This window comes from Rhinopithecus bieti, unplaced genomic scaffold (genome assembly GCF_001698545.2).
Source record: "Rhinopithecus bieti isolate Rb0 unplaced genomic scaffold, ASM169854v2 scaffold_2272, whole genome shotgun sequence".
Taxonomy (NCBI): domain Eukaryota; kingdom Metazoa; phylum Chordata; class Mammalia; order Primates; family Cercopithecidae; genus Rhinopithecus; species Rhinopithecus bieti.
This window is the reverse complement of record NW_016804163.1, coordinates 7,035,758-7,051,131: the sequence shown is the minus strand read 5'-3', so window position 1 is coordinate 7,051,131 and position 15,374 is coordinate 7,035,758. Positions and strand designations below refer to the sequence as shown.

The window sequence follows — 15,374 nt, the reverse complement described above, 5'->3', positions numbered from 1 at the left end:
TTAGAAATGCAAAAGCTTGGGCTCTAACCCAGAAGTACTGAATCAGAAACTATGGGTGTGGGTCCCAGCACTCTGGGTTTTAATGAGCTCTCCAGGTGCACCTGAAAGTTTGAGAACCACTGCCTGCGTAGATATGGTTGAGATAGGAGAGTTAGAAGGAGATTCCAATGACGTCCCAGATTCAGGACTCGTTACCTGGGCACAAATAACATCATAGTACATTCCAGATAATAGCAGTCTACCTGAATAGTCCTCACATTGTCATCATCACCACCTTCACCACCACCTTCAGGGAGTGCTTATTAACACACCCTTGCACACAGCTCTGGGTGCACTTTACAGGGAAGTAGAATGGTCAAGGTTTCCCTCCCTTCTCAGAAAGTTGCCACTGAAACTCAGTAGCTCAACAGCAGGTGAGATGCCTGGTCCAGGCTGCATGCAGAGGCCTTGATGTCATCCCTTTCTGCCCCCACCTCCCCCTGCCCACTCCTTGCTGCACTATTCCTCCCACTATTTTAGTTCAGAAAGGCTTGCCAGAGGAATCTGGTGCCTGTTGTAACCTGTCATACCTCAGTTCATATGGAAAATCATTTGTGTAGATAATTTAAGCTAGAATAATTCCTTCCTTTATCTAGATAGCTCAGTAAATATTAATTGCTAGAGAACAACTACAGAGTCTTAGACTGCCGTTTTTTCAAGCGCTAGAGTGGTTTACGACCTAGTACATAGGATACTACACTTCAATGACGTGATAGTAACAACTGTCTGCTGAGAACTTTATCAGTGTTCAGGATCCGGGATAAGCCCTAAGAATATGATATTATTTGATATTCATGTTCACACACTGAAGTGGGAATATTATCCTGATTTTGTGGAGGGGTGACCACACTGCGTGCTGGTAGATGGCGGACCTGAGATTCAAACTTAGGACGGTCTTCTACAACTGGTCTTCTCACCTTTGGCACTACTGACACTTTGGGCTGGATACATCTTTGTTGTGAGGGGCTGTCCTATGCAACGTTTAGCAGCATCCCTGGCCTCTCATCAATAAATACCAGCAGCATACCCCTCCCTCAGCATGACCACCAAAAACATTTCCAGGTATTTCCAAAGAATACTCTCAAAAGCAAAATCAGTCTCCAGTTGAGAACTGCTCTGAAGCCACCAAACTGAAATTATAGCTCAAAGTACATCATTGTGAAGCTTCAGTATTTTCAAGTCAGTATTTTGATAAATAAATATAAAGCCCTTGAAAAACATTCAACAAATAAAAATGTATTCATTCATAAAAATGCATAATGTTTCAGAACCAAGTGAGATGACTTGGTATCGTGGAAACAGCCTTGGTCCGGGAGTTCGAAGATTGGGTCCAAGTTCTGACCCTGGGAAAATCATTTCATCTCTGTGGGCACTAGGGTCCTCACCTGTGCACAGAGGATGTTGATTTGATGATAAAACGAATAAAGACAAAAACCTTACCGTTGTCACTGTTCAGTGTGTTAGACAATGATGTGCAGACGTCTTGCCTATGACTAAAGCTTGATTTTAACGCCACGGAAGACACTGCTTTTACTTCCTGTGTGCTTTCATGTCAGGGGCAATCTTTCAGATCCTGTCTGGTATACCTTCTGAGGTCTCCTTGCCCTGCACCTCGTGCCTGGTGGGCCAGGGTCAACAGCTCATGAGTCACAGTGAACTGAGAGATCTACTGTTCTGCTGGAGTTTGCTCTGTACCCTTTGCTGCCTCATCAATTACTCTCATGTGTGACTTTTTATAACTCTTACTATTATGATCTTGCATGAAAAAATATGTAAGAGGAGAAAAGGCAACTAGAGACACAAAAGCATTCATCTCATTTATCTGTGCACACTTTTAATCCTCTGTAAATGTCTTCTAGGAAATTAATTTTCAGCTTCTCCCCTGCCTCAGTTTGTTTCTCATTGCAACACTCGACCCTCGTCACCATGAATCACACATTTCTATTTTAGATGAATCCAGGCTCAAATTATGGCTTCCAACTGTGTGTCTCTTTTAAGCATCCCCATGGATCTGTGTTTCTTTTTCTTTTTGATGCTCAAAGTGTCATAGCTGGGCCAGTAGATATCTCTTTAACCCAATCTTTTTAAACAATCCTTCCCAATAACTTTACAATATTTTTGCTTTCTGACAAGACATTCTGGGCTTATCTTGAGTTATCTTGGCTCCAAAAGGAGCTCAGCTATTCCTTATGAAACTCTGGCTCATTTATGCTATTAAATATATATTATAGAGTAAATATATATGTTTACTCGATTAAAGTCAAGAATCAGTGTGCTTGAGGTTCAATGCAGTTGAAGTGCCATGAAGGCTGCTCACCATTTGAGTGAAAGAGCTGGAAAAGCGTATTTACTGACCAAGTCATGGGTTCAGACTGACCCTTTTTTTTTTTCTTTTTTAGCTCTAATAATGCTGTTCTTTCTTATAATGTTTGAATATAAAAGTTTTAAAAAGTGATTTTCCTATTTCGTAAGCTACTCGCTCCTCTCTTCTCTCACATTTCCATTGAAATTCTTTATACATATACATGTGTATATATATATATACACACACACACACACCCACACATTTCCATTGAAATGCATTATTTTATATATTTTATATAGTTTAGATTACACATGTTTGGATTACATATGTATGAGAGTCATATGTTTGGACTTTCTTCTCTCTCACAAGACTTTCCATTGAAATACATTATGAAATATATATACACACATACATATGTGTTTTTCTGAAGTCATATGTTTGGATTATAATCTTATTTAAAAGTTTACAAATTTGAATTTTCTAAAATGCAACCGAGTTTTACAAAAAGCATTTTAAAATAATCATTAATATATATTACTTATTCGACCACTCTGTAAGAAGAACTAATAATTTTATAATTTGGCATGAATATACAGGTAGAAGCCCAAGGATGATTCATAGTATCCTTTTTTGTAAAAATCCTTAATCCAAATGTCCTGAAATTGCTTACACTGTATAGACCCATGATTTTCCTGATTGCCGTCATCTGAATTCATTAACCACTTATCAGAAACAAAAATTCTGATTTCCCTACATAAGCACATGAGGGAACATGAAAGTATAGCACACTTTGTATTTCAGATAGAAACACCAAAAAATTAGATAAGAAAAGTAAGAAGAGGAAGAATTGTGATAAACAAGCCCTTTGAAGTTTTATCTAATATTTATCACACACAAATATTTACTGCAGGTTGACTATCCCTTATCTAAAATGCCTGGGACCAAGTGTTTTGGATTTTGGAATTTTTTCCTTTTGGGATTTTTTTTTAGATTTCAGCATATTTGTTTATACATGAGATGGGATAGGACCCAGGTATAAACAGGAAATTTATTTATGTTTCGTATACAACCTATACATATAGCATGAAGGTAATTTTATACAACATTTTAAATCTTTATTTTTAATGAAACAAAGTTTTGACCGTGACGCATCACATGAGGGCACGTGTGGAATTTTCCGCTTGTGTCATGTTGATGCTCAAAAATTTCAGAATTTGGAGCATTTTGGATTTTGGATTAGGATGCTCCACCTGTAGCATCATTATGCATCTTTAGTCATGGTAGTTTTACTGTTGAATCTATAGTTTCTTGAATTTTTGTAAAGATAAAAACAGACATGTATCATTTCAGTATTTGACCTTTCCAGTTTACTAACATTCAATTAGGAATATCAGAAAATCAACCAAATTCATATCAAAAGAGAGTAATACTAGTAATGATCAAAGAATAATGTTAAATATTTAAACTTATTAAAACTTTATTCAAAAAGTTAAGGAGAATGACTTCCGGATAGTCATATAATTTTAAAATTATTGCCTGGGTGCCACAAGCATTATCTCAGAAAATATGTTAGTATGTTTGAATCACTTTAACATGGTATTTTATATTTTTGTTCCATGCGCATATTCCTAAATAATTCTTTCCAATGGTAGCTTTAGGACTATTTAAAAAAATAAAATAAAATCCGAAAAGAACTGCAGGGAGGTTTTAAAAAGTTACAGTCTGTCTTAAGATAAATTTTGGCCAATGAGAAGGGGAGATTCCTTTCTCTGCAAGGCTTCACATAAATTACTAGGTTCTTTTTACAAGGTAGAGTCACAGGCCATATAATGACATTTTGGTCTATGATGGACCACATGTATGAGGGCAGTACGGTAAAATTAAAATGAAACTGAGATATTACTATTGTCTAGTGATGTTGCAGCCATCATAATATCATAGCAAAATGCATTACTCCCGTGTCTGCAGTGATGCTGGCATAAGCCAACCCATTAGACTGCTAGTTGTATAAAAGCCTAACACATGCAATGACGTACAGCACATAATGCTTGAAAATGGTAAGTGACTATTACTGATTTATGCATTTACAATACTATACTTTTAGTAGTTATTTTAAAGTGTACTCCTTCTACGTATGAAAAATAAAAGTTAACTGTGAAACAGACTCAGACAGACCCTTCAGGAGTGATTCCAGAAGGAGGCATTGTTGTCATAGGAGATGATGGTGCCATGCGTGTTAATGCTCCAAAGACCTTTCAGTGGGACAAGATGCGAAGGAAAAAGACAGTGACATTGACAATCCTGACTCTGTGTAGGCCTAGGCTAAAGTGTTTATGTCTTATTTATTCACAAAAAAGTTTAAAAAGTTAAAAAATTAAATAAATACAGCTCATAGGATAAGAATATAAAGAAAAATATAATTGTACAGTTGTACGATGTCTTTGTGTTTGAAGCCTAGTGTTGTTACAAAAGAATCAAAATGTTTTTAAAAAATAAGAAGTTTATAAAGTAAAAAAGTTAAAGTAAGCTAAAGTTAACTTATTATTGAAGACAAAATTATTCTTCATAAATGTAGTGTAGCCTAAGTGTCCAGTGAAGTCTACAGCGATATACAGTAACATCCTAGGCCTTCACATTCACTCATTACTCACTCGCTGACTCACCCAGAGCCATTTCGGTCTTGCAAGTGCCATTCACGGTAAGTGCCTATACTGTTTTGCCGGTTTTCATCTTTTATACAGGTTTTTACTATACCTTTTCTATTCTTGGATGTATTTACATACACAGATATTTACCATTGTGTTACAGCTGCCTACAGTATTCAGTACAGTAACATGCAATACAGGTTTATATTTGGGGAGCAATAGGCCATACCATGTAGCCAAGTTGTGTAGTAGGCCATACCATCTGGGTTTGCGTAAGTACACACTGTAACATTCGCACAATCACAAAATCACCTAATGATACATTTCTCAGAAAGAATCCGCGTAGTTAAGTGATGCATGATTGTAATGAGTAGAAGGTTTAAAACTTTGAAGAGCAGATACCAGGCAAATTATATTTTATAACTTATATTTATATAAATTTACATAGCCATGTATATTTTGCTCAAGACATTATGTCATAATCAAATATGACTTCCAATATGTTCTCAGCCTTTACTGGTTAAACTTTCCTCCTTGAACTGTTTCAAAGATTAACGAGCTGGTCCCATCAACTCCTGACCCCTCATTTTAGGAAAGAAGGATACAAAAGGACCACCTAAGGTTCCAGCCGGTCACTGCTTATCTCTCTCTCCATCTTATACGGAGATGATGGACAGTGATGACTTTCATTTGAAACTTTTCATTCTGGGAGCTCTTAGAGACAAACTGCATCTATTTTCTGACATAGGATGAAACAATTATAATGATATAGTCCAAAGTATAAAGACACATGCTTTTATTTCCTTTCTTGTAGTAGCCCAAATAAATAATTCCATGGAGTGGAAGGTCCCTGTTGAACCTTACTTTCCTAGTGACAAGTGACCAACTCCACTGTTCACCACTGTTCGCCAATGATGTCGCAGCCACAATAAAATTGACTAAAAAACTGAGGCAGGATTGTTTGAGGATACAGAGTACTCAGCATATTCTCTCTCTGAATTCTTTCAATTGGGAAGAGATAACTGCCATATTTTTAAAGGCATTGAAAATCTACATTGGCCAAGAGCTTATTCTATTTTCAAGTAGAGTTGTTGCAAAGATGCAAGATCCTCAAAATATAGTGAAAGGCTGAAGATTAAAAGACTTCTTATGTTTTCATCGTCTTTTCTTTATCATAACATGCATAGATGTTCTTGTAGACTGATGTGACAGGTCCTTCAGTACCATCGGCTCACAGTGACAGTTTATCAAATCTACAGATCTAAAGACTAAGAAAGCTCTTCTGTAAATCAAATGCTGATGTTCCCATGGGCTGTTGAACCGGAGTTGTTCAAGGGTCTCTGTTACACAGTCGCTGCAGGTCCTAGTTCAAAATTTTGAATTTTGAATTCTTCCATAGGTGAAAACATGCCATGCATAGTCACTATTGAAATAAAAATCACTTGTAAATAATTAGGTGATGCAAACTACGACTTAATAACTGCAATGACTTCTTGAACTTTATTGTAAGTATGGACATTTCTAAACTGAAAAATATTAAGCATTCCAGTTTTATTATATTAGGAATTTAACAAACTTTTCTTTAAACCCACTTAATATAAAAATCCCCAAATTCAACACATTTTAAATTTTATAAACCTCCATAAAATAATTTTGAATTAAAGGAACAGAGGGGGCAAGTGCTGAAAAGTTCTCTTCTTTTGTCAGAAGCTACCACGGTGAGGTTGATACGTGCAATGATGATGGGATGAGAAACAGTCAGCTTTGGGGAGGAAGCATTTAATAACTGTTATTCTGTATATACATTGCTGTGAGAAAATCCTCTATCAGACTAATATGGTCAAAATTGTGCCTGATAGACAAAATACAGTTTTTAAATTTGGTCAGTACAAATGACTACCTTAACTAAATTTGTACAGTGTGGCCTTTGTGTGAGACAATGTGTAGTTATAAACAACGAGACAGAAATATAAGGCATAATATCGAATATTAGAGAAGGAACAAATTCTAATTATGAGTTTGTACTCTCAGGAAGCTGAAAGTTAGCGGAAGCTCTACATGTTGAAAACTCCGTAGTACATGGGGTAGGGAGGGAAGGGGAGAAAGAAAGACTTTTAAGTGTTCATATGGATTTGACCCAGCAATACCATTACTGGATATGTACCCAAAGGATTATAAATCATTCTGCTATAAAGACACATACACACCTATGTTTATTGCAGCACTATTCACAATAGCAAAGATGTGGAACCAACCCAAATGCCCAGCAATGATAGACTGGATAAGGAAAATGTGGCACATATACACTATGGAATCCTATGCAGCTGTAAAAAAGGATGAGTTCACATCCTTTGCAGGTGAAGCTGGACAACCATCATTTCAGCCAAAACTAAAGCACAGGAAAGCAGAAAACCAAACACTGCATATTCTAACTCATAAGTGGGAGTTGATACAATGAGATATCACAGTGGACACAGGGAGGGAAACATCATATACATCGGGCCTGTTCAGCGTTGAGGAGAACCTGCGGATGGGAATAGCATTAGGAGATAATACCTAATGTAGATGATGGGTTGAGGGGTAGTCAAACCACCATGGCACGTGTATACTATGTAGAAAAGACCTTGGCACATTTCTGTACATGTATCATCAGAACTGAAAGTATAATATAAAATAAATAAATATTTTTAATAATGTAAATGATGAACATATGAGTTTTAGAGCCGTATTTATTTAGAAATAAAACAGTGCCTTTTTTTACGTAAAAAAAATGACATTTCCAAGAAAATGTAAGAATAGATCATTGGTAGGAAATGTTGATAGGTTCCATGATTTCCCAAAATTACAAAAAAATAAGAGGAAATATCTGGTAGGTATAACTTAATATAATATTAAATTAACACATGAATTGATGACCTAATTTGTATTGGCCCAAAATGTTACAAATTTACAGCTGCCCGGTCATCTTCAGAAAGAGGCTTTAATTCATTCCATAAATCACAAAAAACTCTGTCGCCCAGGCTGGAGTGCAGTGGGCTCTTCTGGGCTCACTGCAAGCTCCGCCTCCCGGGTTCCCCTGCAATTCTCCTGCCTCAGTCTCCTGAAGTAGCTGGGACTACAGCGCCAGCCACCACGCCCAGCCTAATTTTTAGTAGTAGACGGGTTATCACCCGTGGTTAGCAGGATGGTCTCGATCTCCTAAACCTCATGATCTGCGCGCCGTTGGGCCTCCCAAAGTGCCTGGGATTGACATCCGTGAGCCACCGCGCCCAGCCAGTCCCCAGGGTATTCCTGAAGTTACATGCCGTTGTAAGTGAAGATGGTGGTCACATTTCACTGACTATACTTGAAGAAACTGGTAGAGTTCCGCTGCTGAAATATGCTTTTCATTCAGTAGCAACACTGGGAGAGCTGTGCAGCTGAGGCATTAACATCCGGTTGGACTGACTACCTGGACAAGCATGATTTATTCGGAAGCGATGTCACTATAGCATTTATGTAATTGGCCACAGATTCCAAAATCCTGTGTAAACCAAGAAGAAAAAATCAAGTTATGGTAAAGAAAGAAAAGCAATAAAAATTAAAACTAATGTATGCCTGTTGATGGTGCATTCAGAGTCATGGGGAGAAATCAGCTCTAGACGCTAATGAACCTTGGAATGGCAAATTAGACACATTTATTGGGAAATAATATTTTTATTTTTAAAACCTCTTGCAAACTGTTCTCTCCAGTAACCCCTGATTCTAATGATTGCTTTCTTTGTTGCCTGTTTACAGGTGCTTCACGTTAACACTTGCTTCAAGATATGGAAACTCTTCTAATATCGGTAGAAGACAATACGTGTCTTTTAGAAAAAGAGATGGTGAGCCAGGTGCAGGGCTCACGTGCCTGTAATTACCAGAATTTTTGGGAGGCTGAGCGGGTGGATCACTGGAGCCCTCAGAGTTCGAGACCTAAGCCTGGGCACCATGGCAAAACCCTATATCTGTGGCAAAATATACAAAGAATTAAGTTTATAGTCCACAGCCTACCTGGGGGCTATGGTGGGAGGTTAGCTTGAGCCCAGAGATGTAGGTTGGAGAATGTGGAACTATCCTTTCAAAGCTAAGGAAACATGCTTTTCAGATTTCCAGATTGGGATTTTTCAAGTAGAATTTTTTTGATAATTTACTTGTTATTTATTAATTTCTAATATTTTATTTACATATTGGGCCATATTTTGCCAAGAAAGGATGAAAGTTAAATGTTTTGCCTTTTTCTTATGTATATTTCATAAGAAAAAATTACATTGGTAAAATTAATTATTTAATATCATATAATAAGCAAAATCATTATCTTCTGTTTAACACTTTTATTTTAAGGCAAGTAATTATAGTAAATTATTTCAATTGATCACAGACACTATTTGAGAAAGGGGTAAGACATAGATGTATGTGGCCCTTGTTTGCTGTTTTAAAGTATTTTAAAAAATTCTTTTATGGTGTAATATGCATGTTTTATTTTATGTGTAAATGAGATTATGCATATCTTTGTAGTCAAAATTAAATTTTATACATCTTTTAAATAACAGCCAGGGCTCCAGTCTCAACTGAAAAGAGTTCTTTCTGATATAAATGCATCCCACAAGGATTATGAGCTCAGCATTGTGAATGGTCTTTTTGGGGAAAAAGTGTATGGCTTTCATAAGGTAGGTGAAACTGCCTCTGTTAGAAGGACCTGAATCTTCTTAAATCCATTATCTGAACAAAGGCTTGTGTCTTTTTACTGAGTCATACAAAGATGGTTTTGTTTCTCGTTGCTACTTATTATGTTCTCAGATGTCTTGAAAAAATCACCATTTCCGAAGTTCAACTTTTTACCCAATTAATCCACATATTCAGGTTCACTAGACTGACAGGCTTCAAAACAGAAGAGAATGTGTCCATTGGTAGGGATGTCGAGCTGTAAATGGAATGGAGGAGCAGTCAGCCCATTTAGGGGTGTCCATGGCAGGAAACACATTCTGGGCTCAAGCAGTAATCCCATCTCAGCTTCCTGAGTAGCTGCAACCACAGGTGTGTGCTACTATGCCCAGCTAATGTTTTTGTGGTTGAGAAAGGTTCTCTCTACTTTGCCCAGGTTGGTCTTGAACTCCTGGGCTCAAGTGATCCTCTTGCTTCAGCCTCCCAAATTGCTGGAACTACAGGCATGAGCCATCTTGCCTGGTCAAATTTTATTTTTTATGTCACTTAAGTTTTATGTATTTTTTAAGGACATAGACAAGTCTTAGAAGGAGATCAACATGACATACTAGTTGGACTTTTTAAAAGTATAAATGCTTAGTGGCTTCTAGCTCTTCTAGACTTCCTCTCTCTCTCTCTCTCTCTCTCTCTCTTAGAGTCTGGCACTGTTGCCTGGGTTGGAGTGCATTGGTGTAATCTTGGCTCACTATAGCCTCTGCATCTCGGGTTCAAGCAATTCTCCTGCCTCAGCCTCCCAAGTAGCTGGAATTACAGGCATGTGCCACCACGTCCTGCTATTTTTTTTTTTTTTTTTTTTTTTTTTTTTTTTGTATTTTTAGTAAAGACAGGGTTTTGCCATGTTGGCCAGGCTGGTCTCGAACTCTTGACCTCAGGGTATCTGCCCACATCAGCCGCCCAAAGTGCTGGGATTGCAGGCATGAGCCCCTGTGTCTGGTCTGAGTTTCTTGGAAATGGTAGAGAATAGCAACATCTATGTAACTATCCTGTCCCTTCCGACTGCTATCTTTATTCCTTGCTGACATCTTGCATGTATCAACCTCTTGCACGTATCAACCTTTCTGGGCCATGGACTACTTAAAACTACTCTTTGTGTCAAAGTGGATGGATGAATGGATGTGTGGACAGAAGAATGAATTAATCAGTAGATGAAAAGAGCTGTATCCAAGGAAATCACACACAAAGCTTGCATTAGAGAGCTAGTCTTACCCTGTGGATAGACAAAGGACAACTAGTGAATCTTCATTATTAGGATGAAAATCCTATAAACTTTAATAGGAAATCCACTAACAACACCTGGTTCGTAATACATCTTTTTCTTCTAATTCTGAACATCTTTCCACAAAGATATATATGTGTATATTTGTTGAATTACTAATGTATTGATAAATTATATCATTATGATTTTTTAAAAATTAAAAACAGCAAGTATTTCTTAGGCAACTATTATGTCCAAGGCAATGTGCTAGGTACTGGGAATAAAATCATAAGCAAGGCATATATAGTCTTGACTTCACAGAATTTGCTGTTTTGTGAAGGACTCGGACAATCTCAAAGCTAAAAAGGATGTATTATGATAACAGCTGTTAAGAAAAACATCAAGGTAAACAGACTGTTAGAAAATGTAGGTGGGACCGGGCGCGGTAGCTCATGCCTATAATCCCAGCACGTCGGGAGGCTGAGGCGGGCAGATCACCTGACATCAGGAATTCAAAACCAGCTTGACCAACATGGTGAAACCCCATCTCTAAAAATACAAAAATCAGCCGGATATGGTGGCAGGCACCTATAATCCCAGCTACTTGGGAAGCTGAGGCAGGAGAATCGCTTGAACCCAGGAGGCAGAGGTTGCAGTGAGCCGAGATTGTGCCATTGCACTTCAGCCTGCAAGGGGACAAGAGTGAGACATCATCTCAAAAAAAAAAAAAAAAAAAAAAAAAAGAAAATGTACGTGGAACCTAGAGAAAATATCTGTCAAGGAGAGACAGCCATACTTGGAACTAGAAAATGGGTAAGACACAATTATGAGGTATATGGGCCATTTCGGGCAGAAGGAATGTTGTTCAAACACCTCTAGTGAGAGATGACACATGGCATTTTTGAGAAACTGTCAGGAATGTGGTATGGTGGGAGAGCAGAGTAAGGAGAAAGTGGCTGTGACGTAACCAGGGTGGGGATCAGCAGAGCCTTGTCGGCAAGGTTCAAGGGCTTGGGCTTTGTCTTGAGTGCAATAATGTAGCCTTGAAAAATTTGCAGCAGGAAGGGATGACACAGGCAAAGGAGACTAGTTAGGAGGCTATTGAGTTATTTAATATGAGAAAGCAGTGGTAAAAGTGTGGACGTTATCTATTCTCTATTAGCCTCCTCAAATCCATTTCAGATAAACTTAAGTTTAAACAGAGTATTTGCTGTGCAAATTCAACTTCAAATTCACCAGATCCCCTTCCAGCCCAATTTCCATATATCCCTATATTTACATACTTATCTTTGAGGCAGAGTTGAACCTTTGAATAAAGCAGTGAAAATAAAAAGTTCAAAAATACATTTCTTATATACTTAGTTGGTGATGATTTGTAAATACAAGACCTGTATTCTTCTTTGCAGGACTACATTAAGTGTGCTGAAAAATTATACGATGCCAAAGTGGAGCGAGTTGACTTTACAAATCATTTAGAAGACACTAGACATAAAATTAATAAGTGGGTTGAAAGTGAAACACATGGTGAGTATTGAAATACCCTATTTTTTTTGGCCGGGCGCGGTGGCTCAAGCCTGCAATCCCAGCACTTTGGGAGGCTGAGACGGGCGGATCACGAGGTCAGGAGATCGAGACCATCCTGGCTAAAACGATGAAACCCCGTCTCTACTAAAAAATACAAAACTAGCCGGGCGAGGTGGCAGGTGCCTGTAATCCCAGCTACTCGGGAGGCTGAGGCAGGAGAAAGGTGTGAACCCGGGAGGTGGAGCTTGCAGTGAGCTGAGATCTGGCCACTGCACTCCAGCCTGGGCGACAGAGCCAGACTCTGTCTCAAAAAAAAAAAAAAAAAAAAAAACCCTATTTTCTAAAAGATTTGTCAATTATATGTTAATACTGAGAACAAAAGCTGGGAGTCTTTTGTACATACATGGAAGAGCTTCTAGTTCAAAGTAATGATTGCTGCTACTTAAAATTGCTTTAGTATTTGTCTGCAATGTGGTTTTGAATAATTTTAATAATTTGAATGCTTTGTACTTTTCAGAAGTTCAGTCTTTTATATTATCTCATTTCATTGGTAAAACCTTCAGGACAAACATATTATTGTGACCATTTCATAAATTAATAACAAGCTGAGTTAATTTGATAAATTAACCTCAATATCTCACCCTAGTTAGTGAACAAAAACTAAGTTATTATTTTATTGACATTACTTTCAATGACCACATTATTATTTTCAATGACAACAGCATAGCATTTCATTTAATAATCAACCTATTTTTTAAAGATAGGGTTGATTTTCATACTTTATTATTCCTTTATGGACTGAATCTTATTAAAGTTATAACATTCTACTGTCAAAGAAATGTATTTTCACGACATTGCTTTTTCCAAGGATGTATAGTATATCTCTCATTTTAAAATGTTCTTTAATTACCAAAATAATTTATGTAACAAAGGTAGTACCTTCCAGAAAAAGTACAGCTCTTTATTGGTAAGTCTCTGTCACAACTAAAAACTGAATTCCAGCTAATGTTCTGGTTTAGTGCAAAGCAAATAAAGAAATTTATTAATCCTTGCTTTGTTCATCAACCAATTCCAAAGCTACTAGTTGTTTCATTACCTAAGGGTTGGTCTTGATTTGTAATCTAATCATTGTACCTGCATTTACTGAGCCTAGCTATGCCTCAGAAATAGGAGATAAATATATCTTGCACTTTAAATGCAAACTTTGAGCAGCATACACTTAGTCCTGGGACTAAGAATGCAGTGTATAAATTTTCTTTTTATTCATTCATTCCTCATTATATTCAGAGTGGGTTACTTTGATGTTTAGTCATTACATGTTTCAAATATAACACTTATAAATCAAGAGAAACTATGTAATTATTACTTTTCTAAAAGCTAGGTGAGATTCTATTTAGTATTTAATATAAGGGTATCAGATCGCTAACAACTTTTTCTATTTAGAGTATTTATTTCTCTGTCTTCCTTTCTCATGCAAATCTATGCATAATTACTCTAATTTTTCATAAGCATATGTACTCAATATTTATTTGAGGAAACCCTTTAAAATGTTGCCAATATTCTAAACAACCCTACCCAGGTCTTGAAGCCCACATCCTCTACACAATACCAGAACCATCCTTTTGAAAGGCAAATCAGATCCATCATGACCATGACCTTTCTTGTCTTTCAATGAATCCTGAGCAATTATTTTCCATCACCTTCAAAATAATACAAAATTCTTACCAGACATTCAAGCCTCTTCATTATCAGGCCCTTGCTTCCAATCTTGCTAACTTATTCTCCCCGACAAATACACTTTGCTATTCCAGGCTTCTGTGCCTTTGAATAAATAGTCTCTGCTTTATGGAAGCTCTCCCTGCTCCCCACTGTCCTTCAGCTAAAGCAGATAACCACAGAAAAAGTTGGGTGCCTTTAATCTGTGCTCTCACAGTGCACTGAGATCAGACCTCTATTTTACTGGTGGGTTACAACTGCTCTTCGGATGTTGACTCTTCTGTGCTGGACTGCGAGCTCAATGATGGCACAGGCTATGTCTTTCACATTTGTAATTCAAACATGAAGAATAGTGCATAGCATCCAGCAAAAATTTCGTTACTGTAGAATGAAGGAGGGCATTACCCTTTCAATGGATTGAAGTACTGTAGTAGCAAAAGGTGGCCTAGTCAATGCAGTAAAGGCACTTTGGTAACTATGAGCAGGGACACTGGGGTTGTCTTCCTGGGTTGGAATCCTATTGCTATCATTTTCTTGCTGTGTGTCTTAATCTCTTTGTGCCTTAACTTCATCAACAGGAAATGGAAGCAATAATAGTGCCTACCTCACAGGGATTATGTGAGGATTGAACCAAAGATTGCATCTAAAGGGCTTAGAAAGTGCTGGACACATTAATTGCTCATAGGTTATTCTTAATATTCTTATTGGTGTTATTATGTGATAAGAAAAAAAACTTCATATCAATTAATGGCCTTTTAAATCATTTTAAAAATTATATTAAAATAAACCTTTCTCCCCTCAATTTTTTTTTTCAAAAGGCAAAATCAAGAACGTGATTGGTGACGGTGGCATCAGCTCATCTGCTGTCATGGTGCTGGTGAACGCTGTGTACTTCAAAGGCAAGTGGCAATCAGCCTTCACCAAGAGTGAAACCACAAATTGCCGTTTCAAATCTCCCAAGGTATGTTGTCAATCTCCTGCTTAATTTAGAATTTTTCCTCAATAGTATTCCTTTGCAGGACTGTGATAGTTACATAGTAAACTCTGGATTCACCGTTTTTGACTCGTTTCTTCTTTTGCATTACCAATATTGTATGGTCAGTTGCTTTACAAAGCAAACTTTCTATTTTCCCTGTCATGCAGGCTATGAAACATTACCAAAGGTGTCTTGTAAATTGGTATTCTTTAAAATACATTCAAAATTGAA

General features: G+C 37.3%; 1 protein-coding gene across 1 annotated transcript in view; it reads left to right on the top strand.

Moving 5' to 3' along the window:
- SERPINB7 (serpin family B member 7) overlaps positions 1-15,374 on the top strand; it is a 29,501-nt gene that overhangs the window by 7,730 nt on the left and 6,397 nt on the right. Inside the window, exons 3-5 of the mRNA XM_017867061.1 lie at positions 9,561-9,677; positions 12,334-12,451; positions 14,986-15,128. Of these exons, the coding sequence (XP_017722550.1) occupies positions 9,561-9,677; positions 12,334-12,451; positions 14,986-15,128 (378 nt within the window). The remainder of the gene's footprint in view (positions 1-9,560; positions 9,678-12,333; positions 12,452-14,985; positions 15,129-15,374) is intronic.